Source organism: Mytilus californianus, unplaced genomic scaffold, assembly GCF_021869535.1.
Source record: "Mytilus californianus isolate M0D057914Y unplaced genomic scaffold, xbMytCali1.0.p SCAF_1, whole genome shotgun sequence".
In the NCBI taxonomy this organism is placed as follows: domain Eukaryota; kingdom Metazoa; phylum Mollusca; class Bivalvia; order Mytilida; family Mytilidae; genus Mytilus; species Mytilus californianus.
Genome location: NW_026262581.1, coordinates 14,393,303 through 14,418,046, shown reverse-complemented (window position 1 = coordinate 14,418,046; position 24,744 = coordinate 14,393,303). Strand labels below are relative to the sequence as shown.

The 24,744-nt window shown below is 31.3% G+C and overlaps 1 protein-coding gene and 1 long non-coding RNA gene across 4 annotated transcripts in view; one reads left to right on the top strand and one right to left on the bottom strand.

Moving 5' to 3' along the window:
- LOC127708860 (pleckstrin homology domain-containing family G member 7-like) overlaps positions 1-23,215 on the top strand; it is a 168,694-nt gene extending 145,479 nt beyond the window's left edge. For all 3 annotated transcript variants that reach the window (XM_052214055.1, XM_052214223.1, XM_052214143.1), the window contains 15 exons: positions 478-557; positions 2,004-2,170; positions 4,816-4,853; positions 5,407-5,505; positions 7,043-7,195; positions 8,434-8,529; positions 9,252-9,353; positions 10,393-10,509; positions 11,432-11,606; positions 12,331-12,446; positions 13,531-13,624; positions 14,354-14,436; positions 15,439-15,574; positions 18,099-18,196; positions 21,791-23,215. In XM_052214055.1, coding sequence (XP_052070015.1) covers positions 478-557; positions 2,004-2,170; positions 4,816-4,853; positions 5,407-5,505; positions 7,043-7,195; positions 8,434-8,529; positions 9,252-9,353; positions 10,393-10,509; positions 11,432-11,606; positions 12,331-12,446; positions 13,531-13,624; positions 14,354-14,436; positions 15,439-15,574; positions 18,099-18,196; positions 21,791-22,009 — 1,773 coding nt within the window. In that variant the 3' untranslated portion in view covers positions 22,010-23,215. The remainder of the gene's footprint in view (positions 1-477; positions 558-2,003; positions 2,171-4,815; positions 4,854-5,406; positions 5,506-7,042; positions 7,196-8,433; positions 8,530-9,251; positions 9,354-10,392; positions 10,510-11,431; positions 11,607-12,330; positions 12,447-13,530; positions 13,625-14,353; positions 14,437-15,438; positions 15,575-18,098; positions 18,197-21,790) is intronic.
- LOC127711572 (uncharacterized) lies at positions 19,173-20,050 on the bottom strand. Its single transcript, XR_007986800.1, has 2 exons — positions 19,997-20,050; positions 19,173-19,309 (listed from the first exon to the last, which is right to left on the bottom strand). It is a non-coding gene; the product is annotated as an uncharacterized LOC127711572 (long non-coding RNA).
- Positions 23,216-24,744: the final 1,529 nt, after the last annotated feature.

Genomic DNA, 24,744 nt, shown 5'->3' with positions numbered 1-24,744 from the left:
ATGAGATCTTTTTACTATTTCTATTTTTTGTCGGTTTCTTGTTGTTCTGAATCTGCCATTTTCTGCGGAACTGTTTGTGGTTTATTTTTTGTTACTTTAGTTATGTAGTTTACTTTATACCACGTGTATTTGTTATGTTGAAGTCAGTCTGTCTTTGAATAACATTAACGGTACTAATTTTACTGCAACAGATGACTTATGATTTTATTTCCCCTCGGTATTTGATACTTTTTTCTGTCTGAAATGTTATTTGCGTTTTGAGAACATGCCCTATCACTTTGGTTAATAAGTGTATCACTTACATGCACGAATACCACAACTTCTTGTTTAATACAAGTATTTTTCTGGTTTTTTTTTTTTGGTTTTTTTTTTATTTAGGATATTTGTTTATCTTTTTGTGTCGATTTTTTTTTTTTAATTTGAATTTCTTCTCTCCTTTCAAAAATTTATCTCTTTATATTCCTGATAATTTTACAGAATTTTGGTGATGTTTCTCCAAGCACGTTATCCCCAGAAATTTCTCCATGTAATTCTTGTGATGAAGGCGATAATGCTAGGTAAGTTTGACATTAAGGTATAAAGATTAGATATTAGGATCACCAATCAAGTTACTACAGTAATGTAATTACAGCTTAAGCAATCGTAAATTTGTCAAGAGACCAAGATCGTGTATATTGACAATGAGCTATTCCTAAGGAAAACGAAAACATCATTCACATTAAATCTGATAAACAATGTATTGAAATGGCTATAAAGCTGCCGATCCAAGTTGAACACGTTTCATACACCTACGCTTCAGCTATTAAATAAATCAAACTAGCTGTATAGAACTTTATCGTAGTCTTTTGGGAATCATTTCAACTTATCGTATTTCACAACAATATGTCACCAAAATATTGAAACAAATCACGTTTCAAGGCAAACTACAATTCAAACATGTTTACGAACTACAAATAAATTATTTTTAGGAACAATAAACACATTTCAGTTGAAAAGGGTATAATAGGACAAAATTAGTTTTGAAATTAATTTGAATCGTCAGAGTTATATATACTATTAGAGGCAGCAATTTAATCCGGGTGAAACTAATTCTGTAAAACTCATAAAAGGAAACTCTTTCCACTCATTCTGGTCAATTTTTAATATTAAAATATGAATGACTTAATGTATAAAGCAGGGTTCAAACCAAACTTCTAACTCATTCTACGAGATAGGGCAAAATATTGTTCACATCAGCACCGTCGACTTGTCCGTGGAAAACAGATCATACTAGCTAAGTTCGTCAGTCTAAGACATAGCAGGTCTTGCATCAGCTTATTCTGATGGTGCAGGACAAGGAAGGGATTGTATAAACTCAGCATGTTCATTAAAGAAAAGGTATGAACTAACCTCCTTTCGAACGACAAACAAAACGCCATTAATTTGATTTAAGGCTATGATATAACAGTTTAAACACAAGAATAGTGTGCTGGTCTAGGGTAGAGAACGCTTAACATCAGAATAACCGATTTACAACCCACCGTGGTTGTTATGGTCAAATTATACAAGACGTCAGTAAAAATGTTGTTTCAAGAATAAACCATGGTTCACCTATTATCAGCATGTTTTTCGTTTACAAGACAAAACATAATGATTCTATTTTCAAGAACTCCCACCATCATTTACCATGCTTGTATTATTTAATGTCAGCGAAAAGCAATTATGAAATGAAAGGGAATATTTTTTCGATAATCGCCTATGTTTTAATAATTGGTTTCGTAAAGATAAAAAGTATGGTAAATAAAGCAGAGACATCTTAATCATCATAGGAAATGTTGCTGCATAAATTTCAAAGTAATGATAACTGTTATCCTGCTAAATCCAGAAATATCAAAAATAGAACCATTTAAAATTGTCAATTTCTTCGTCTGAGAATTGATTTTTCTTGAAGTAAATAAAATCTTCATCAATCAGTTTGACTTCATTCGCCTTTGATAATCACACATTACCTTAATGTGTTACAGCAATCTTGCAGAACGCCTTAGACGTAGACGCAGCTCTGTCGAAATGAACATGTCTGTATACCCAGGCGATCTGCTCGTTCAAGACGATCCACACAAGAAATTACTGAAAAGAAATACTATATCGGATTTTTATCCCACTAAAAATGGCACAACGACTTTGACAGACGGTAAGTAATTAAGATTTTATCTTGGTTTCTGGATCGTTATTGACTAAACAATGACAAATGCTTTACATTAACGAATCGTTTAGGAAAAGTAACACAAATCAGATTTCAAACTCAAAAATTGGCTTGATCATATTCACGATTTCTTTAGTTCTACCGCACACATACAACTGTATTAATCCAGTAAATTAATCTTTAAATCTTACATTACAGAATGTCCATGTATTAATTAAAGTTATTTGAAACCAGTTTCTTGAAATGATAATATTATAGAAATTATTGAACCATTCCATGTATTTATACTAAACTAGGTCCTCTGTGCACGATTATTTACAATTATTATGAATCCATAACATATAATCGACAAAACATATTTCATTCAGCGAAAGTTTTCCGTGCTAATTAACTTTTATTTTTTATTGCCGAAGTTTATCGAACTTGACTTTAATAAACAATCAACACAGAATCGTGGAGCACGTGCAAAATAAGTGAGATGATAGACATGCAATAGCAATTTTGTTTTATATATATTTCCATTCGTTTCAATTTATTTTTCAATTAAACTTTGACATAACAGTTAAATGATTTGGTATATAAAACTGTTCTTTCAGAATCCATTAACACTATTTACATTCCAGTGTACGTTTGTTTACATTCTTTTAATCACGATTTTCCCTCGCATTTGCGCAGTGCAGTTTATGGCGTTATATGGAGATGCCCGTGGTTAAGGTCACTGCATACGGAAAGCTATCGGCAAATAAGGGTACTGGACGACAATATTTCAATAGCAGCACATTTCTGAATAAAGATACATGACTTTCTTTTAAAATAAAGTTCATGTACACGTGTTTAATAGTAAAACTTAGATTGGAGTTTACAAAACACATTCAATTGTTTTTAATTGAAATAGCAGCTGACATTATTTGACATTTATATACATTAGTACGACTAATCATAGAAACATCTTACCCTTCCGGAGAACTATTTTTAACTTAACCGTTGCATTTAATTTGGTCAAGCTCGACGTCGCTTATTATATTTGTGTATATAGAAAAAGTTAGATGGCTTCTTCTGTATCCTACATCTCTCAACCAAAGACACCAATGTAATATTGGTTTAGGATTGATACAGTATGTGATATTGGAAAAAGACATATCATAGACACTTTACATGCTTTCCATATTATACGTCTGTATAACGTAACTACGATTTTGAGGATTGATAAAAACCGTACAAACGTTACTGATATCGATTGCATCACTGCTTGCTGATATAGAACGATGGACATGTATTTATCAATTATGGACTTTTGACGAGGTCAATACGTTATATATGGACCTGTTCAGATTATATTGACCGAGGACGAAGTCCGAGTGTCAATATAATCTAACAGGTCCATATATAACGTATTGACTGAGTAAAAGTCCTTAATTTATATATTACATATGTAAATAATGTATTAGGAAAGTGGCGTTCAATGTTCTTTCTGTGTATTTTTAAATTGTATTTTGCAAGAATTATTGAAAATATCAATATTCTTTGAACAACTTCATAGCTTGTTGCGTTAGCTTTCTTGTATTCTTAGCGTCAGCATTTAAAATAAAAGCCTTGATATCTCCTTCTGATAAACTTGCAAATTTTCTTTTCGTCTGTTGCGACGCTTCCTCCATGGTTGTCATTTGTGACGTCATGACGTTATAAATCTAAATTTAGCAAGATTTTTTATATTGACGGTCAATATACATATAAATAGAAACATAGCGTCAATATACTTAAAAATAGAATTAAGGCTTCGGATACATAAAATAACCTTTGAAACACGTGATCGTAATATCCAATGAAAGCAGGAGAATACTACATCATATGTTTTATTGTATTATACACAACATTTAATTGCTTTTACTATTAATTATATTATTATATGATTATATGACTATAGCTTGTGTCCTTTAGCATTGATTTCATTCGTTCATCTTCAACAAATGATGATACATGTTTTAGCTCCTTGATATCTTCTTTTTTCTGCTAATGTGTTACAATATTCCTGATTTTAATTATGAATAAAAAAACAGATTACAGCTGTCAAATTGAAAGATTTACCTCTCCCTTAATATGTGCACCACTGCTTTGAAAAGAAGGGTTTGTCTAATGTATTTTAAACAGCCTCGGTGGCTTCTTGGTAGCGTGCTCGCCTCGAGTGATGTATGTGTTGGTCCTATCCCCGGCCAGGTCAAACCATAGACTTGAAAATTGGTATTTGCTGCATTTTCCCTAAACACTTGGAACTTAGGAATAAGAGCAAAGACTGGTCGGCCTGGAATAATATGTCGAAGTAGGGCGACATTTCTTCGAGCGGACTGTTACCTTTTGAACTAGAACGTTCAATTTCCGACCAACGTGTCAGTAAGTACAAAGCAGGTTCGATATTAATATCACATTTACCTTTTCTCGTCATAAATATGCATCCAAATTGCCACTTGACGGTTTACAGCCATCTATCATAATTATTTTTTGTATGGTGGACCGATATCGCCCTATCTGTTGGACATTTGTGCACACTTTTAATGACGATTCTTTTGTTTCAACTTTACATTTAGTTTATGTAACGTTTATTTACAAGGTCTAGCATGAGTTTTTATTATATTTAGATTCCAAGAAAAGACAGTCATTTTCCTTATTGAAGTTGGTAAGCTTTCGTTTATAGTATTCATAAGTTTTTGTATAATAATTAGTAATTGTCCTACTAATCATGTGCGGTATTTACTATATACAATGACACAATGATAATTCATTGGCGTATCCAATTCCAAATGTCTACTATAAGAAAATTGGTTTAAATGTGTATGATAAATTCCTTAAGACTAATAACATTGAATAAAAAATGAATGAATAAAGTAAAAAAGGCATGCTTCACTTTTTGTAATCTCCAGGCTTATCCTATATAACGATAAGAGCATGTGGTATGATTGCCAATAAAACAACTCTCCACCAGAGACAAAAAGACGTAGAAGTAAGCAGTGATTGGTAACCGTACGGCCTTCAATAATGAGCTTAACCCATACTGCATACAATGTAGAAAGCTATAAAAGTCTAGCAATGGACCAATGTAAAACAATTCAAACGAGAAAACTGACGGACTGGTTTATGTATAAAACAACGCTAGCCTATCATTTGACTGGCTGTAATCAAGATGGCCTCTATTTGAATTTCCAAATTAATAAAAGGGCATAATTTTACAGATGAAAACAAGAAGTAAGGAATCGTTGCCACGACTTGAAGATATTCTAAGCCAAATCACGCCGTCAGAATTCAAAGACAATCATTTAACGGCATACAAGGTAGGTTGATATAGTAAATGTTGATATTGTTTCTTTTTCTTATCTCACCAAACGAGACATACCACCGAAAGTGTACTTCCCTTGAGCAACGCGACAGGTGCTCGATGTGTTTATTGGTTAGTTTTTTGGTGCCGTTCGTATTGTTTATCCTTGGTTTTATTGGTTATTAGTAGTTTTTTGGTGCAGTTCGTATTGTTTATATACTAGAGTGTATTGTTAACTGTTTTGGTGCAGTTCGTATTGTTTATCCTTGAGTTTATTGGTTAGTCTTTTGGTGCCGTTCGTATTGTTTATCCTTGGTTTTATTGGTTATTAGTAGTTTTTTGGTACAGTTCGTATTGTTTATATACTAGAGTGTATTGTTAAGTGTTTTGGTACAGTTCGTATTGTTTATCCTTGAGTTTATTGGTTAGTCTTTTGGTGCAGTTCGTATTGTTTATCCTAGCGTTTATTGTTAAGTGTTTTGGTACAGTTCGTATTGTTTATCCTTGAGTTTATTGGTTATTTTTTCGTGCAGTTCGTATTGTTTATCCTTGAGTTTATTGTTAAGTGTTTTGGCACAGTTCGTATTGTTTATCCTTGAGTTTATTGGTTAGTTTTTTGGTGCAATTCGTATTGTTTATCCTAGAGTTTATTGTTAGGTGTTTTGGTGCAGTTCGTATTGTTTATCCTTGAGGTTATTGTTTAGTTTTTTGGTGCAGATCGTATTGTTTATCCACGACTTTATTGTTGAGTGTTTTGATGCAGTTCGTATTGTTTATCCTTGAGTTTATTTTTTAGCTTTTTGGTGCAATTCGTATTGTTTATCCACGACTTTATTGTTTAGTGTTTTGTAGACTAGTTTTCTTTTTGTTGTTTTACGAAGGTTTTTTTTTGTCATTTGTCGTTCTCTCTTGGAATTATGAGTTTTGATTGGCCCTTTTATATCTTCTGTCTCTTTCTTTATATGAACATTCATTGTTATATTCTGTTATCTCATAATCTTAGGGGTCTCACTGGTCATACTAGAATGTAGAAGCCTTTGAATTTACAGGTTGTTTAAATCAAAGTTAGACATTATAGTCACTGTCAAATGTTAACAATTTGTATCCGGTATTGATTTTAGTTTTCGATGCTCGTGGTTGGTTTATCTTTTCAGCTGTTTTGATTCGAGCACCACTGGTGAGTCTTGTGTAGACTAAATGCTATCCTGACATACTATATTATAAGTCTGGTCTCTTCGATGAGTTTAGAATTACACGTATTCTGTAAATCGAATTGTACATGTACCTAACAATACACTTGTTGTATCCCTTTTTTTAAGACATGGTTATTTCAAAGATATCGAATTTCAAAGTAGTCTAAGAAAGATATCAATCATTTTGTTTTAGTATAATACTGCTAAGAATGTTTTATATCATGTAACAGTTTGATGAATTAAATTCTTATTTATTTGCTTTTTATTGTTGTGTTATTTTTTCATAAGGCAGTCACCCCAATCATCTTACACATAAGCTAACTATTGTATGTTCTTGCACTTGATTTAATCTTATTATAGACGCTGCATTGGTCAGATTTAGTGGCCAGCTCTGACAAACAACAGGATGAAATTACGATACCAGACAAAGAGAGAAAACGACGTGAGGCAGTATGGGAATTATTCAAAAGTGAATGTGTTTTCTTAATAGACCATCTGATGGTGCTGAAGCATGTAAGTGTTGTTTTTTTTACTGAAATATGTTAAAACTCAAGTATTACAGCTTAAATTAACTGTGGAGAATTTGTTTTTATCGGAAAAATATGTATTGTTATTTACCAATAATTGCTGCATATTTATAAACAAATTGTTCTGTGTATTGGTATTTACCTTTAACAACTATATTATCTTTGTATTATGTCGGTATGTTTATGATAATTTATTATATAAGTTTCGAGGCATACGGTTTTTCATCCATAATTAGAGAATTAACACAACCAGCTGCATAACTGGTATAGTGCGTAACTATATTTCATACGGTAGTCACTTCCAGCAAGGTAGACGAATCCAGTATACAACTTGTCATTAGAAGATGCAGACGTTCATTGAGATTTCAATGGAACAAAACAATGTCTGAAAAAATAGCCAAACAAATGTATAAAAGGTGGGCACCTGTAATAAAAAAAAACATAGACTAGTATAAATATTGTCTGGAACTGGCATGTCAGTTAACTGCTAGTAGTCTGTTGTTATTTATGTATCATTGTCATTTTGTTTATTTTCTTTGGTTACATCTTCTGACATCAGACTCGGACTTCTCTTGAACTGAATTTTAATGTGCGTATTGTTATGCGTTTACTTTTCTACATTGGCTAGAGGTATAGGGGGAGAGTTGAGACCTCATAAACATGTTTAACCCCGCCGCATTTTCGCGCCTGTCCCTAGTCAGGAGCCTCTAGCCTTTGTTAGTCTTGTATTATTTTTAATTTTAGTTTCTTGTGTACAATTTGGAGTTTAGTATGGCGTTCATTATCACTGAACTAGTATATATATTTGTTTAGGGGCCAGCTGAAGGACGCCTCCGGGTGCGGGAATTTCTCGCTGCATTGAAGACCTGTTGGTGACCTTCTGCTGTTGTCTGTTCTATGGTCGGGTTGTTGTCTCTTTGACACATTCCCCATTTCCATTCTCAATTTTATATGGCATGAATGAATTGAGATGTTATAATTGATATAGTAAAAGGGTTAACTTACGATGTTTTTATTTCGACTGTTCAAAGAAGAGCAGGTCAAAACAATGAATTCAAGATCATATGTAATACTCGATATAGTTTAAATTTTCTACTTTCTAATAGAATGAAATAACATATGTAAACCATGCTTTTCCTACAACATGTCCACCGAATAACGACCAATGCAGCAATTTATACTTCTACTACAATTCTATTAATGGAGCTGTTTATTTGTTTGTAGTGCTTCATGGAACCGTTGAAAAAGGTTCAGGTAGAGGGACATTTAATGTTTGCTGAACCCCATGATATTTTTGGCAATTTAGATGAACTTTGCTATGTAAGTATATTCTATGTCAATTTTAATTTTACCATTACAAACTTCAAGTATTTAATACCTTAACAACTATGTATACTGGACCTACATAAGACAAATAGTTACTTTCCAAGGCCACAAATAGTTGATGATAAAAAATCCCTTTTCAGTAATATATGGATCAAAATAAATGTTAGAAACCGTCCAATAGTCTTCAATAAGGCAGATACCCAACAACACAAAACACCACAGGACAAGAAGATCTACTTGTGGTCTTCAAGTATAGACTAGTTCTTAATTTCCCAGTCCAGTTACAGAATATTATCATAATGCAAAATCATTGACTTTTCCGTTTTCGGGGATACAACCAGTAAAAAGTACCACAATACTGAATGATAATTTACATAAAATGATACATGTAACAGGAATCACTAGAAATGTTGGACAGCACATAGATCGCACCAACCATCAATACATTGTAAAACTTATACTTTCTTTTAATCACGTGGAACGCATGTTAATTTTATTCATTTCATTGATATGCTGTATTTTAAGATAATAAGCACGAAATAAAAACAGTGTTTCGCCTGTAAATATAATAAATGGCACTAGCTTTAAATCGTGTACTACATTTGTTATATCATTGATCATTGGTCGGCTTAACATTTTAATAATACATTGTCTTTCAAAATTAATGTAGAGAGCAGTCATATGCACTTGAGTATAACAATTCTTAACATTTTTAGGTAAGCTATACTTTTTGTAAAGACTTTATATCTGCTTTGGTGAAGGATATGAGTTCTACAGATTTTGGCAGTACAAATGTGCTTGTACGAGCTTTTGAACGGGTATGTACAATTTTCCATCAACGCAACATGCTTTATGAACAAAGATATATATACCTTTGAAAATCTTCAGATTCTTGTAATCTCAGATTCATCTTGATGATATGTCTACATTTGTTAGTACATCAATGGTGTACATTGCAATCCTGTATATTGAAAAGGCCACTAAAAGATTGTAAAAACAGAAAATGTTTGCATGTGAGACATGGGAAATATTAGGCAAGATTTTGAAAGTAAACAAATAGTTTTTGAGCAGTTACACTGATACATGTTCACGATGCTGACTTTGATTTTGGTGGTCTCATGAATTCAGATAACCGTGACAATAAACGGACACAATTTTAATGTCACTCAGACGTGGCAACTATTAGCATGTAACCTTATCAAGTATATTTTCAATATAGTACAAAATATTTTATTACAAAATAAACAATTTAACATGGCCTCTTTATATAAGCTAAAATAAAGAGTATATTAGCATTATTGCATATCAAGAGTTTATATTAATGAATATCTGCATTGAATTTTCAAATGTAAGAAATACAAGCATTTTAAACCGTTTGTTGTCCAAACACGTATAACACCTCATTTATTTATTCTTTGTTAATTTCAATGCTCTTTAAAATTTTCTTTGGGCAACATTTCTTCCTGACTCCTTGATGTATATGTTAAAAGCCTGTCTTGACTACACAATGTGCTTTCCAATTTTACATTGGCTTCAGAATTTGAAATATCTATGTATATATTTATTTTGAAACATGGTTGCATAATTGTTTTGTTTAAGATAGTATGGAAGCATACACGAAGTGTGTGATACAAAATGTAGGTTTCGGTATCTGTATAGATTGAGGAATAGAACAGCCGTCGTTCAAATGACTTTAGTCATCAATTAAAACATTATATATTTAAAATGTAGTGTATCGTGTATATATATAGATTAAATTGAATTTATCATGATTTTTTATTCGAAATAAAGTCTGATATTAAAGTATCTGAATATATTTCATTTTCCCCAATTAAAATGTTTGAAATACATTTTCAGTTCACAACACATTCCAGAGATGGTGGAGTATATCACACCTACTGTTTAAATTATGTTAATGCATTAGGGTACCTTGACCAGTTACGTCGCCATGATGACTTTGCTGATTTTGAAAAGGTATTCTTATTTAATCTATTGGTCAATTGCAATTTACACAACTGTTTTTTAAATACCTACTACTGCATTGTACTACTACAACTATTTATAGTATATATAATGATAATAATAAAAATATCATTAGAAAAACTTCCATCTTTGACCTTGACTTTTAGTAAGGATCCTTTGATAACAGTTGACATGACTTTTTTATTGTATACCGATCATCTCAGAATTTAGTTCACGACAAATTAAATGTTCAGCAGCTTGGTAGCACTGATTAGTTGTAACGTTTGAGTTTTTTCTTCAAATCTGACAGACACCTTACTTAGCTTCTTCCTGTTTTCCGATACTTTGTGGTGTTTTTTCAATATCGTTACTGAACTTTAAATTTTTTGTCACATATTTTTCTAGTACTGCTATACTCAATGACTTAACATTTGGTCAGTAGATTGACAGTAGTGAGTTGTAACGAATGATCTCATTTCAGATCTGTCAGACTCATACTTCCTGTTTTCTAACCCAGAATTTTTCAATATTATAAAAGATCTTAGAAATTTTTGTCACGCTTTTTTCCAGTACTACTGACAAGAATGATTTGGTCAGCAGCTTGACAGTGATGAATTGTAAAATGTTAGCGTTGTGTGGAACTGTCGGTCTTATTGTTATTGATACTTTGATAAACAAATGCTGGAGGTATGTCCAGCACGGCAACGCGTGCCTTATTGTTGGAATTTTATTTCAAGGCGTCATACTGGCACCAACTATCTCATTTGAACGCCATTAATTTTTGCAAATAAGTATGCTAGTCAGTATACCTCGAAAAAAAAATGAAATCAAAATTTGATACATTTCATGCGACCGAAGCGCTTTTCTGGATTTACCTTCATCGGTAATCATTCAAATATTAATTATGAATGTTATTTTTGTCTACATGTTTTAGTGGTGCACCTCTGACCAAAGATGTAACCGATTACAGTTAAATGATTTACTGGTAGCGCCCATGCAGCACTGTACAAAATTTCCTATGTTACTTTTAAATATTAGAAAATATACGCAAAACTCTACAGAACAAGAGCTGCTGTCAGAACTTAGAGAAAAAGTAGAATTTTCACTGAGTAAGTATATAGGTAGAATGCATACTTTGATATCAATAAGGGATCAGAAAAAACAAAAACGTATGATAACTATATTATTTTTCAAGACTTTTTTTAATTATATCAAGATGAAATTAATGAACCACTTCAAATGTTGGTAATAAAAAAGTGAAACTTATGAGAAAAACTTGCTATTTCCTTGCAGACATTTACCAGAAAAACTTTGCTACCTATTGTGTACATTAAATTTGCATTTCAAACGTCCAATTTAAAGATAAAAAGGAAAAATGGCTAATTCGTATTGCTAATGTGCAATATATTATATACGATATTAGAATTGACAAATTTGTTTTGATAATTATTTTATTGCATGTTATTTTGAATGACAATAAAGTGTTACTTTTTACTTAGTATTGATACGTATTGAAACTCTTCTATGGATAAAACTTTTAATATATATGCAAACTGCTTTTTTTGAGATTAAAAAAAATTTAATCCTTATAAGCACAAGCATTGTCTTATATAACAGTTATGTTTCTGCTGTTCGTTTTGTCTATCAGACATTTTAGCTGTTCTGTTTGTCTTATAGTCACAATGGCTCTTCTTTATGTCTATCAGTCATTTCGGCTGTTCTGTTTGTTTTCATGTCTGTTCTACCTGTATTATGTCAGTTTGTATATATTGTGAATAATTTTTTTTAAATAAAATAAAAATATTGAAACAATATTTAATTATATGATTTCAGAAAAGATGGAAGATAAATTAAAGTGGGTAAAAAATTATGAACGTTTACAAGATATACAGAATCAGTTAGTATGGCCATCAATCTCAGATATTGACCCGAGAGCGCTTATTCCAGATGTAAGTTTCGCAAGTAAAATCATTATTAATTTTTTTTATAGAAGTAATATTTTAAACATTTACTGCTAAACTGATAGATGGTAACGTAATCTCAGTCATTTAAGAAATAATTCATGGGGGCTTGAATATATCATGATTTTACCACGGGTTGGCCCTTTATGACAAATATTTTACCCTGAGCGATAGCGATGGGTAAAATATCGGCATAAAGGGACAACCCGTGGTAAAATCACGATATATTCAAGCCCCCATGAATTATTTCGATTCTAATAGGACAAATACGGCAATTCTTTTGGATCGAAACGCTCTAGGTGAAGGCATTATTTGCCGTTCCCATAAATAAACGCACTATTAAATTGACGTAAAAGAACGGAGCAAACTGAATAAATGGCATGCTTAAACTATTTACAATGTCATATTTAGATAGGTTTGGATGAATCTAAATGATAATTGTATTTATATGTCATATAAGTAAACAAAAAATGGCTTATATAACACATTTTAGCATCGTTTGTTTAAGTTTCCTTTTTGTGATGATTTTCGGTTTCACAAGCGTGTATTTTCCCGTAAGATGCTTATATTCTTACGTCATCGTTCTATGACGTCGGGTAGCTCATTCATAAAAAAGCATATGACGCGGGAGTACGATCGGAACAGCCCAAACAATATATTCATATTTTACCACGAGTGTGTACTCAAAGCGTTTGAAGAACGTCATGTTAGAATTTCAATCAACTTTGAAGCTATTTTGATATTGTATTAATACAGTTTGTGATTAAGTAAGTTTAAGGCGAAAACTTGTTTTGTGTGTAAGTAAATGACATTTGGTATGCAGTTGTATAAGTATTGCCGTATCTCATTTCCAAAGAGATTAGTTCGGCCCGTCCTCCCAGTCATGGTCCATTGGCTTTATCTATGACATTTGAAGTTTAACATTTGCATTGCTCTATCAAAATGAAACACAGTCTGTTCATTTTTCTGTGGCAGCAGTTTATTGCTTTCATCAATATTTCAATGTGTAAATAACTTTTTCGTACGTTTTCATCTCTCTTCCTTAATATGAAACAACGCTTTTGTATTTTAGTTCCTAAAAACCAGATTATCAAGACAACCTTGTGAAAGACTTATATGTAGTCCAGGTAGACAGCTTCTTCATGAGGGATTCTTAACTCTTGTTGGTAAGTTATATCTCCTGAATGGACCAACATATTCATTTTTATAAGAAGTGTGCCAAGAAAAATATGTGATAATTGTTTACCAGATATATGCTGGTATCCTGTTATTTTGGTAATTTATCTATTTTCAAATGTCTTTGGAAAGTATAATTACAAATATATTTTATGAAAATCTTTTATTTTTTAAACTATAATACGATTATTTTTTTAATAGAAAATTCGTGTAGGGATGATGTAGATAAAAATAAAATTCCTAGCTTATGATACCTTATTCCACAGTAAAAGATTGATAAGGTATTAGACAATAGACACTGCAGAAATTGTATGTCGAATGGGGATACAGATTTTGGTGTTATGATTAGCATGTTGTATTGTATTTTAACCAAACAGATGTACGGTACCAATTTTAATGCACCTGCTGCGCATTTTGAAAATAAATGTCACTTCAGTGATGCTCGAGGCCAAAATAGTTGAAAATCCAAAATTTATTAAAACAAATGAAGAACTGATAAACCAAGAAAGACCAAACGTAAAGCCAAAGCCGGGTATGTGAAGTTCACGTCAATGAGACAACAATTAAATCCAGGAGTTTACAAGTAGAAATCCAGGTGTATGCTTGTCTGTCTGTATATTTATATGTAATTGTGCAACATCCATCAACTTGAACAGCTATGTTCTGGCTTTCTGAAATATATATTATTACTGATTTTTTGCTTTCCTTATATTTTTCAGATTCTGCCAAATCTAATGAAATGTATGTGTTTCTTTTTGATGACATCTTATTAATAACAAAACCTAAGAAACTTCAAAGAAAGGTAATGAGTACTACATAATTCTTGGAAATTCTGTAAAAGCAAAAAGCATAACTTGCTTAATCTTAGTATGTTTTTTGTTGAGTTTTTTTTTTTTTTTTTTGCTTTGAAATTTAAAAATGAATGATGCAACAACAATCAAAAACTGTCAACTGAAAGTAACAAACAAGAACGTAAAAAAGAGTTGAGCGGCTATAAACAACAATTATAGGCAACAACACTCAATACACACTATACAGGGAGTGTTTACGCCAACACAGTAATTTTGACAGCATACACTGCATCCGCAGATAATTTAAATACTGCACCAAATCGGAAGGGTCCATGCTGTTTGCGATTCAAAAGGAACAGTATAGTAGCCCACAGTAATTAAATACCTACATTATAATGTACTGTTTATCAAACAATAAAACATTGTTTATCAAACGTTAAGTGTTATTTTTATTTTAGAGAAAGTACGTCATGTACGTACATGTTAAACATTAATATACATATTTGTTTAGGGGCCAGCTGAAGGACGCCTCCGAGTGCGGGAGTTTCTCGCTGCATTGAAGACCTATTGGTGGCCTTCAGCTGTCTGCTCTATGGTCCGGTTGTCTCTTTGACACATTCCCCATTTCCATTCTCAATTTTATTACAGAAATGATAAACCGAAAAATGAATATGGACGGTAAATGAGACAGCAACATAACGACACCAACACCTAAAATAACAGCTCGAGGTCAAAAACGGTTGTTACAATATATACAATACATTAAGTTCTAGATCGTTCCGAGTCCAGAAAAGCTGAGAATGAATTTAACGAGACTGTCAAAGATCTTCGATGAAATAGTTAAATTAATCCAAAACATAATGTGAAATACTACAAAGATATGTATATATAAAGACCTTTTTAAATGTACTCATAAAATTTTATTCTAATATAATTAACAAAATGTTTATTTCCTAAATTAATAAAAACAAAGTGAAGAAAGTATCAAACTTATTCAATAATATCTTTTTTAGAAACATTCATTTGATAGTAATTATATGAAGATGCAGACAATGTCAACAGTAGACAAAGGAACTTATGTTGTAATAAAACAACCAATGTCACTAGATCGACTCAGTTTACACGATATAGGTCATACAGAGGCGACAGGTGAGTCAACTTGTAACACCTTTCCTGAGTTAGGTCATATAGACACTAGAAACTCATTCAAATATTATGTTGATGACTGGTACATTCCCATATGAGCTTTTTGTCTACATCAAACTCATCAGTTGCTCTATTAGGAAAAGCAGTTAGAATATCATTTCAGTTTTTAATCTATCTTTTAACGACATAGATGTTTGCATGGTTTATGTCGAATAGACGTCAGGATTATGATAATGATTTCAAGACTGATATAGATGGAGTCGTCGTGATAAAACAAACAGAAAATGTAGTCACGTGGTTTTTGTAGGCTGTTTTCTAATGTGTCATTTGATGTAATTTAAATGTACCTGTACATGTATACCTAACAACAAAAATGTTTTCATTTACCTGTGTTTAAAGTAATTGCAAATGGCTGATATTTTTGTTCTAGCATATTGTTTTTCTTATATTGTTTAACATTTCACATATAACACGTATAACATGTTACTTTAATTATTCTTCCCTTAGTTTAATTATTTTGTATTTACATTGTATCATAGATCAAATTTATTTGTTCAGTGTATGTTCACTGGTGTTAATATGTCTTTTGATTGAGTTAAGCCATTTCAATTGATATTTTATAGTGTGTCTTTCTATGTTGTGATTTTACACTATTGTTTCAGATAAGGGTGAAGGTTTGGTACAATTAAAACGTTTAAACCCGCTGCAATTGTTTGCACCTGTCCTAAGTTAGGAATCTGATGTTCAGTAGTTGTCGTTTGTTGATGTTGTTCATAAGTGTTTCTCGTTTCTCGTTTTTTATATAGATTAGGCCGTTGGTTTTCCCGTTTGAATGGTTTAATAGTAGTAATTTTTGGGGCTATATATAGCTTGCTGTTCGGTGTGAGCCAAGGCTCCGTGTTGAAGACCGTTCTTTGACCTATATTGGTTTACTTTTATAAATTTTGACTTGGATGGAGAGTTGTCTCATTGGCACTCATACCACATCCATTATATCTATTTAATCAAGTCGTTCATTGTCCCTTTTGAATTATGTCACTTTGCTATTCAGTGCCATATATATTTTCATACGTTGTTGTACGGGTTTTCCTCGCCATTGAAATCCGTACTGTGACCTGTTCACTTTCTTCTTTTATGTGATAGGGTAAATGTGTCTCATTTGTAACCATAATACATCCTTTGTTTTAATATGTCATCAGATCTACTCAAATCACATGTTCAAAGGTTGTTATCTTATTGTGTTAATGAATCAACCTATTATCGACATTTTAGTTTATATATTTATTAGTATATATGATATAGTTTATGTCAAGATGTGACGGGGTAAACAAATAATAAAACAAATAACATTATTATTCCGACACAGTTAACTGATACTACGGATAAAATACTTCCGAATATGATATAAGCAATTTCTTGAAACATAGATTAATTTCATTAGACTTACCGAGAAATAATCAAGTCAGACTATGGTACACTGAACAATCAGTATAACAAGCTGATTATTTTACTCTCTTAAGGCTAAGTTACTGCAACTAGTTTTTTTAGAAAGAGGCTAATTAATTAACTTTTCCTACGCTAAACTAAATAAATGTAAGTTTTGTTTAGACTGATATTGTGTCTGCCATCAAGTTGCATTGGCCTTTAGATTTCAATTATAAACAAAAGAAAGCATAGTCAATTGTGTCTATGCATATTTAATATTTTGTTGACAAATTAAACAAAATGAACTATTTAAATAATGAAAAATGGAAGCAAAGCATTTTGTATTTCTAAATTTTACATTCTTTAAGGACTTAATAAGAATAAAATTGACACAGCTGCGGTTAGATTTTATTTTTTGGCACAGCGTGGAAAATCTGAATGCAACCCATAAGTGATCATTTTAAGATCTAGAGTGGTATACTTACAATGTGATTTCTAATTTCCCCCGACAATACGGATCACAATTTAACTTAACCTTTATATTGACGTTTTATGAACGTACGATTAATAGGATACTAGTTAACATGAATTAAACTATGAAATTTCACTGTTTTACTAAGCTTAAAGAATGTTTACAGGCCGGTACATACAAACGGAAGGATTTTATGAAATCATAGTTAGAACTATATATTCAGAAATGTTCTCAGTTGTTCAAAATTTTGTGATAGAACATAGTCAAAGTACATTAACGTTTAGGAAAAAGATTTCAATGAATACCATAAGGTCATCTGAAGATGACCAATCATAGAATTTCTGCAAATCTTAAGCGTCGCGACAGACAATTCTTACTGAAAAATTCATCAAAGATTGCCGATGCAGGCTTATAATTTTGTACGCCAGAAAGCATTTTGTCTACATAAGACTCATCAGTGGCACGCGAATGAAAACAGTTGGAAGGTTAAATCGAATACGAAGCTGTAGACCTTTATAACCCAAAAATTCCTTAATGATAAAACTTTTGCCAAATACGTATCAAAATGAGGAATATGATTTTAATCATGTATTGAAGTATCATGCTATATTTATGACTTTTGTTTTCCAGCCAACGGTTTAAAGAATGCATTTGTTCTTGTACAGATAAGTCGATATCAACAAGTTATAGGCGTATACACCTTCCAATGTCCGAATGAAATGATGAAGGTACTGTTATAGTAATATGAATTATTTATAACATTATGCATTTACAATTATGTGCAATGCATGTGTACAGAAGAAAGTTGAACACAATGCATACTTACAAATGTGTTTGAATTTGCATTAATGAAGGCAACAGTAGCATACCGTTGTCCAAAAGTCATAAATCGATTAAGAGAAAACAAATCCGGGTTACAAACTAAAATCGAGGAAAACACATCAACTATGAGAGGAAACAACGGAACAACAGAAACACTGAACTGCAACAAAAACAAACGCCAACATACATAGAAACGGACTATTTGATAACAACTGCCATATTCCTGACTTGGTACAGGACATTTTAAGAAAAATGGTTGGTTGAACCTGATTTTATGGTTAGCCAAACCTCCCGTTTATATGGCAATGTTAAAAAATATCGCTAAAATGACAACACTACGTGACATGAATACAGTACAAACAAACGCTAGAACATTCAGCACAAAGAAATGCATTAATTATAGACATCAATAATATGTAAATAACGACATTCATTTTGAAACGTCAAGACAGGAGGATATACAAATTCGAAAAAATCTGCACATCGTGTGCATCAAAGGTCTCATCACATTGATTTCATATTCTAAAACTTTATTTCTTTATTTTTACCCTTATGGAAAAATAAGGCTTCTTGCAAATATTTGCGGCAATGTTGCTGCAAATATTTGCGGCAATATTGCTGCAAATATTCATTTTTCGTATGTAAATTAGTTTTCTTGCAAACAGTTGCTGCAATATTGCCGCAACAATTTGCGGCAATATTGCAGCAAATGTTTGCGGGAAAATCAGTAGCTATGATTGTTGCAGCAATATTGCGGCAAATTCATTAGCTGCAATGTTGCAGCAATATTGCAGGAAAATTAATTTCTTGCAATATTGCAGCAACATTGCAGCAAATCTTTCAACAATTTCAGTTGAAAAATTAGGAATTAAAAACTAAGCATTTAAAAAAGTATGATTTAATAATAAAACAAAATTTTCTCTGTCCTCTATAGGTTGTTGTGTTACATATCTGTGTATCCTTTAGTTCTGTTTCTCTGTACTCGCTGTCCTTAAAGTTGAATTTTCTGATTTCAAATACTGCAAAATAAAAGTTGAAGAATTTAGCATACATTAAAAGAATAACTAAACATTATAAAGATATAAAGATATAAGTTACTATTATATATATATTGTAAATTCTGGACTTGTAAAATGAAAATAACTCTTTATAAAGAGATGATTACAGACCAATTTTTCCAGCATTTGTTTCACTTAAAAGGTTCGATCAATGTCTAAAAGTGATCAAGTCCTTCTAGAAATTGCATATTACTATAGAATACATTTAACCTTATGCCAGTTCTAGGTTGTTATTGCTTTTTTGAATATTTGTTTTTCATTGAACTATAACATAATTGGTCTTGTCTATTCTTTAAAATTTTTGTGATTAGTTGTGTATATATAAAAGCTAAATATTGTTGCCATTTGTTGATAGACCTCTTATTGGCAGTCAAATCACAGATCTCTAATTTAATACCAAACTGCTTTTATTAGAAGATTTCTTGTTTCAATTTAAGTAATGTACTTTCTAAAACATATAGTCTTAAAAAGATATAAAAAAATATCTCCTGTCTTACACAATTTTAACAATATTCATGTGCATAAATCTATTGTCTTATACTTTTGTCAACTCTATTAAGTTAAGAAAACTCTTTAAATATCACTATTTTGAACTGTAAGAGCAAGCACTTATTCAAAATGGTGGACATTCAACTCCATTGTACTTACCAAAAGATGTTATCCAAATTATGTGTAAACACCAATCTTCCTAAATCCAAGAGTGACATGTCAACTGAAGGCTATCATATGCACTATCCAGTGTCAACAGAATTAGTTGGAACTTTTGGATCTAAATCCATTGTAAAATTCATATTACTTTGTTCATGATAGAAGACATCTTTGTTTGTTGTATGCATGTTCATGTCCAGTTCAAATTTTGAATATGTTGATCAAGGTTGCTTAGGGTATTGTGACAGTGTGATCCCTTTGAAATTTGCCCCTAATTATAAATATCAATTGCCTAAATCTTGAATATTTGTTATATATTATAATAAAAAAATAATTATATATATATTTTTATTTTATCTTTGATGTTATAAGTTATAATGGAAATATATACAAAGAAGAAATGCTCTACCCTTAATTTGGCCTCAAACTCTGTGTACATTAATTTATGGTACTTCCTGTCTTTACCACTACACAGAGATAAATGAAAACCAGATGGCACATTACATTTCTATCACCAGCTCATATTACTAATTGAGATGAGAAAGATAATTTGTGTATACATAGTTTTAAAATAATGATACTAGAAATTAAACAAAATGCAACCTGCAGGTGAGGCTAAATTCATTTGATGGAAAATATTAGAATTAAAAATATTGTTCATAGAAAAATGTCACAAAAAAGTGACAAAAAGGCATAATAATACATGTAGAACAAAAATTATAATAATTATGACTCAATTATTTAGATTAAACTTGTTGAAATAAATACCAAAGTATTCTTGAAATTCTTTCCTTACAAAATATCACATAAATGTGATGTACAGTTTAGGAATTCTAAAAATATAAGCATTGTTATTTGAAGATTTATTTAAAATAAATTATTCAAATATCCGGATATTTCTGAGTAAAATAAAGTACGACGACAACAAATTTAGATAGTTAGAAGTATCCATAACCAAATGTTCAAAGAAACAATATGTTGTGTATTATTTGAACCTTAAATCTTAAAACAAATAATCATATGTAATATATTTTAAAATGCTTGAAATATTGGTGCAAACTATCTGATTGTCTGACATTATTAAAGAAACTTTTCTTGCAAAGTTGTTGCAATAGGTCATTCCTTAAATAATAAAAGAAAAGGTTCCTGCAACTTTCTAGCAAACAAATTCTTTCTTGCAACATTGCAGCAAACTTGCGGCAATTTTCTTGCAAACAAATTTTGTTGCAGTAACATTGCGAGAATGTTGCAGGTAGCTGCAACAACCTGCAACTTTCTTGCAAACACTTCTTGCAAACAAATTTGTTTGCTGCAATATTGCCGCTATATTGTTGCAATATTGCAGCAAACTTTTCATTTCTGTAAGGGTATTAAACTCTCTAAATAATAATCATTCAGGAACCTTCAAAAGGCGAAAATCTAATAGACTATCTGAATTCATAATTGATATAAAAGGACATTTAAAAGGATATTTACATGATAGGTGAGCATTGTGGAATCTGTTGCACACATACACGTAAAGAAAAAGAAGACATATGCATACAGGGTAAAATAATATTTTACATGAACCACGCACACAATGAAAAAATAAGTATCTTTATATATACGACTTTTGATTATATTATAACTAAATATTTTAGTCTCGTAATAGAAACTCCACGTTCCATGCATCATAATTTCTTCAATAATACACAATTATACGGCTGAAATACTGTAAAAATGATATCCGATAACTGACAAACAAATCATCATGATAACTAATTACGTCATCCTCAGAATTATTTTTATTCATAGGTCAAATGGATGGATAAGATTACAGAAGCTAGGGCTAGGATCGTATCGGGACCTACTAAAAACAATTCATTTTTGGATAAATTCAAGCAGTCCATAGCGTCACCACCACGTTCACCGCCAGTTAGCAGTGATTTTTTGAAAACCCGTAGAGCAAGACGACCACAGTCCTTGAAGTCTTCTCATGGAAAATCTCTGTCAATGGATGCAGTGTATTTATGACCCGGCTTGTAATGTTAATGAATGAAAAGACCACCAAATTAGCTAAGAGATATATATATTACATATTTTATATATGTCGAACTAGTATGAAAACGGAAGCTGCAAGAATTTTCGCTTGTTAGATTGTGCTTTAGAATAACACAAACATTCGACAAAACAAATGGATTGGAATTCTGATGTTTTAAACTATTTAAACCTTTTTAAAACTTAAAACATTAAATTTATATTAAATAATTTCAAAACCACAACTCAAATTGAATATTCCGTTTATATTCAGTTATGAATGTAGGAGATAAGAATTGTGACAAATTCATTCACATGTATACATTGTATGACATATTTAAACTTCTGATACAACAACTGTCAACATAATGTCAACCAGTTATCATTATTCAGGAAAAATAGAAGTTGCACAATTCTTTAGGTATTTTATTACCAATGTGACCCCAGACACATTTTATACAAAAACCTACATATCGTTCGTCAATAAATTTAGAAAGGATTAAGCTGAAGAGAAAAATCTGCACTACCTTCAGAAAATTATTACTCAAATAGCTCAACTGCATTGAATTAGTATAAATGTAACGGTTATCCATCTAAAGTTTGTTGAAAACATATATCAATATCTTAGAAAACTACAAATAAAGTGGTTAACTTAACGAACTTCTTCAAGGGTTTGAAAATTATTTACCATGGCATTGCCTACTATTGAACAGCGGTATACTTAGTTGCCTTTATCTACTATGTTTACAGAGACTAAACAAACAAGATGAAGAGATGGCACAAATCACCCGTGATAACAGACAAATGAAATGAGATATAAATTTTTCATAAATCATACTTTCGACATCAAAATACTACTGATACAAGTGTATTCAAGTACTTCAGATAAAAGAAACAATGTTCTACTTATTATTTGAAGATTGCTGCTAATCATTGTATTTTCTATTCTATTCAAACGTTTTTATCCGATGAATAAAGCAACAAAAATATCTAACTGAACGAGATACTTTTTCAAAAAGTTCCATTTATATGTTGAAATAGCATGTTCATTATTATATTTTGAATAATCAAGTTTTTTTTATTCATGCTATTGTTGTTAACATTTCATATCATTTCATGTCATGCTCACCATATCATATTTGTTAATGTTTTTAAACATATTTAAATGATATAATTGTTCAATAAAATACCAAGAAACCAAAAACAAAATGCTTATTTATAGGCCCCTTAGTGTCATTTAATTTTTAATTCAACGAGTATAAAAGGTTTTCTTGCAGCAATATTTGTTATTCTGTTTTTATAAGACGAGGAAGGAGATACCAATTAGGCTATAAAAAACCATGAGTCGAAGAAAAACAGTTTATACCATGACCAAAAACAATAAAAGACAAAAAGACAGACAACAGTTCGCAAATTACTTCACATAACACTAAAGAAGAACATATATCTATGACGTAAACTATTTCGATGATAATGATCTTTAAGTTAATCCCGGCACATGTTTTATGTTCCTCTCATAAGCCAGGAACCTGTAATCTAGTGGTTGTTGTGCAGTCTATCATATTTGGGTTTTTTTTAATCATGATTGTTTTATTATAAATCAGGCCATGGGTTTCACATTTTGTCATACCGTGCAATTATAGCTGACCATAGGTATCGGTTTTGCTCATTGTTGAATACCGTGAGGTGACCTTAAATTGTTTGTCATGAAACTGTATTTTGGGGTTTTTTCTGTTGTGTTCAAAATTTTTGGATAGTTTTCTTAATAGCAGTCATGCCACATCTCTACTTAAGTACTTTTATAATCGTATATGTTTAGTGAAGCCACAAAAATACATTTTCATCTCGTGTGTGTACTTGACGAAACACAAAATATAAACGAATATACCATATCGAATATTGAAAGGGGAAAGAAAAATGTTAAACCGCTTACGAAATTTAGAGGGTAAAATTTACCAAATAAAAAGCTTCGTGTCAAAAGCAATAGTTTTTCTATGTCAACACTAAGTTACATGTAAGAACATTTGATTTAAAAGATAGCATACTTCACGCATATATGTAGAGTGAACTGAAAACCGACATGTTATCAATTTCTTTGAACATGTTATGTAATTTACTCATTGGTATTACGGTTTAGATAATAGTGTTTGCCTGTCACTATTCATGAATTTAGACAAGAGATATACGGAAGTTTAAAATCAGTTCGATCTTGACTATGTTGTTGATTTTGTTTTTGTTTTTTTAGATTCGTTTGGTATTTATCTGGTTGGGTTTCTCCTTCTGTACATACATGAAACGTCACATGATTCATAAGACATGTCAGTAAATGAATAAAATAAAATAAGTAGTTAACCGATGTTCAAATCTCGCAAATCCATTAAGAATATACAAATCAGGATAAAGAAAAAAAACGAGGAAATCGCCCAAACTTTAAACGAAGAGAGACGGTGTGTCTACATTATTAGCGTCTCCTGTTGTGTATGCATCATCCGCCATGCGAATCCACACTCTCAATAAAAATGTTACTATAAAAAATAAGATACAAACGGTAAATTTACAGATCAGATCAGTTAGTGTTGACAAAACATAATGATAATATTAAAAAAAAATGATGGAAGAAAATCCAGAAAAACTCTTCGGAAACACGAAATTTATGCAGTGTTATTTTTGTTGACAAGCACTTTATCGATACCGCTTTAGGTGGACAGTTAGTCACCAATTATGTCATCAGC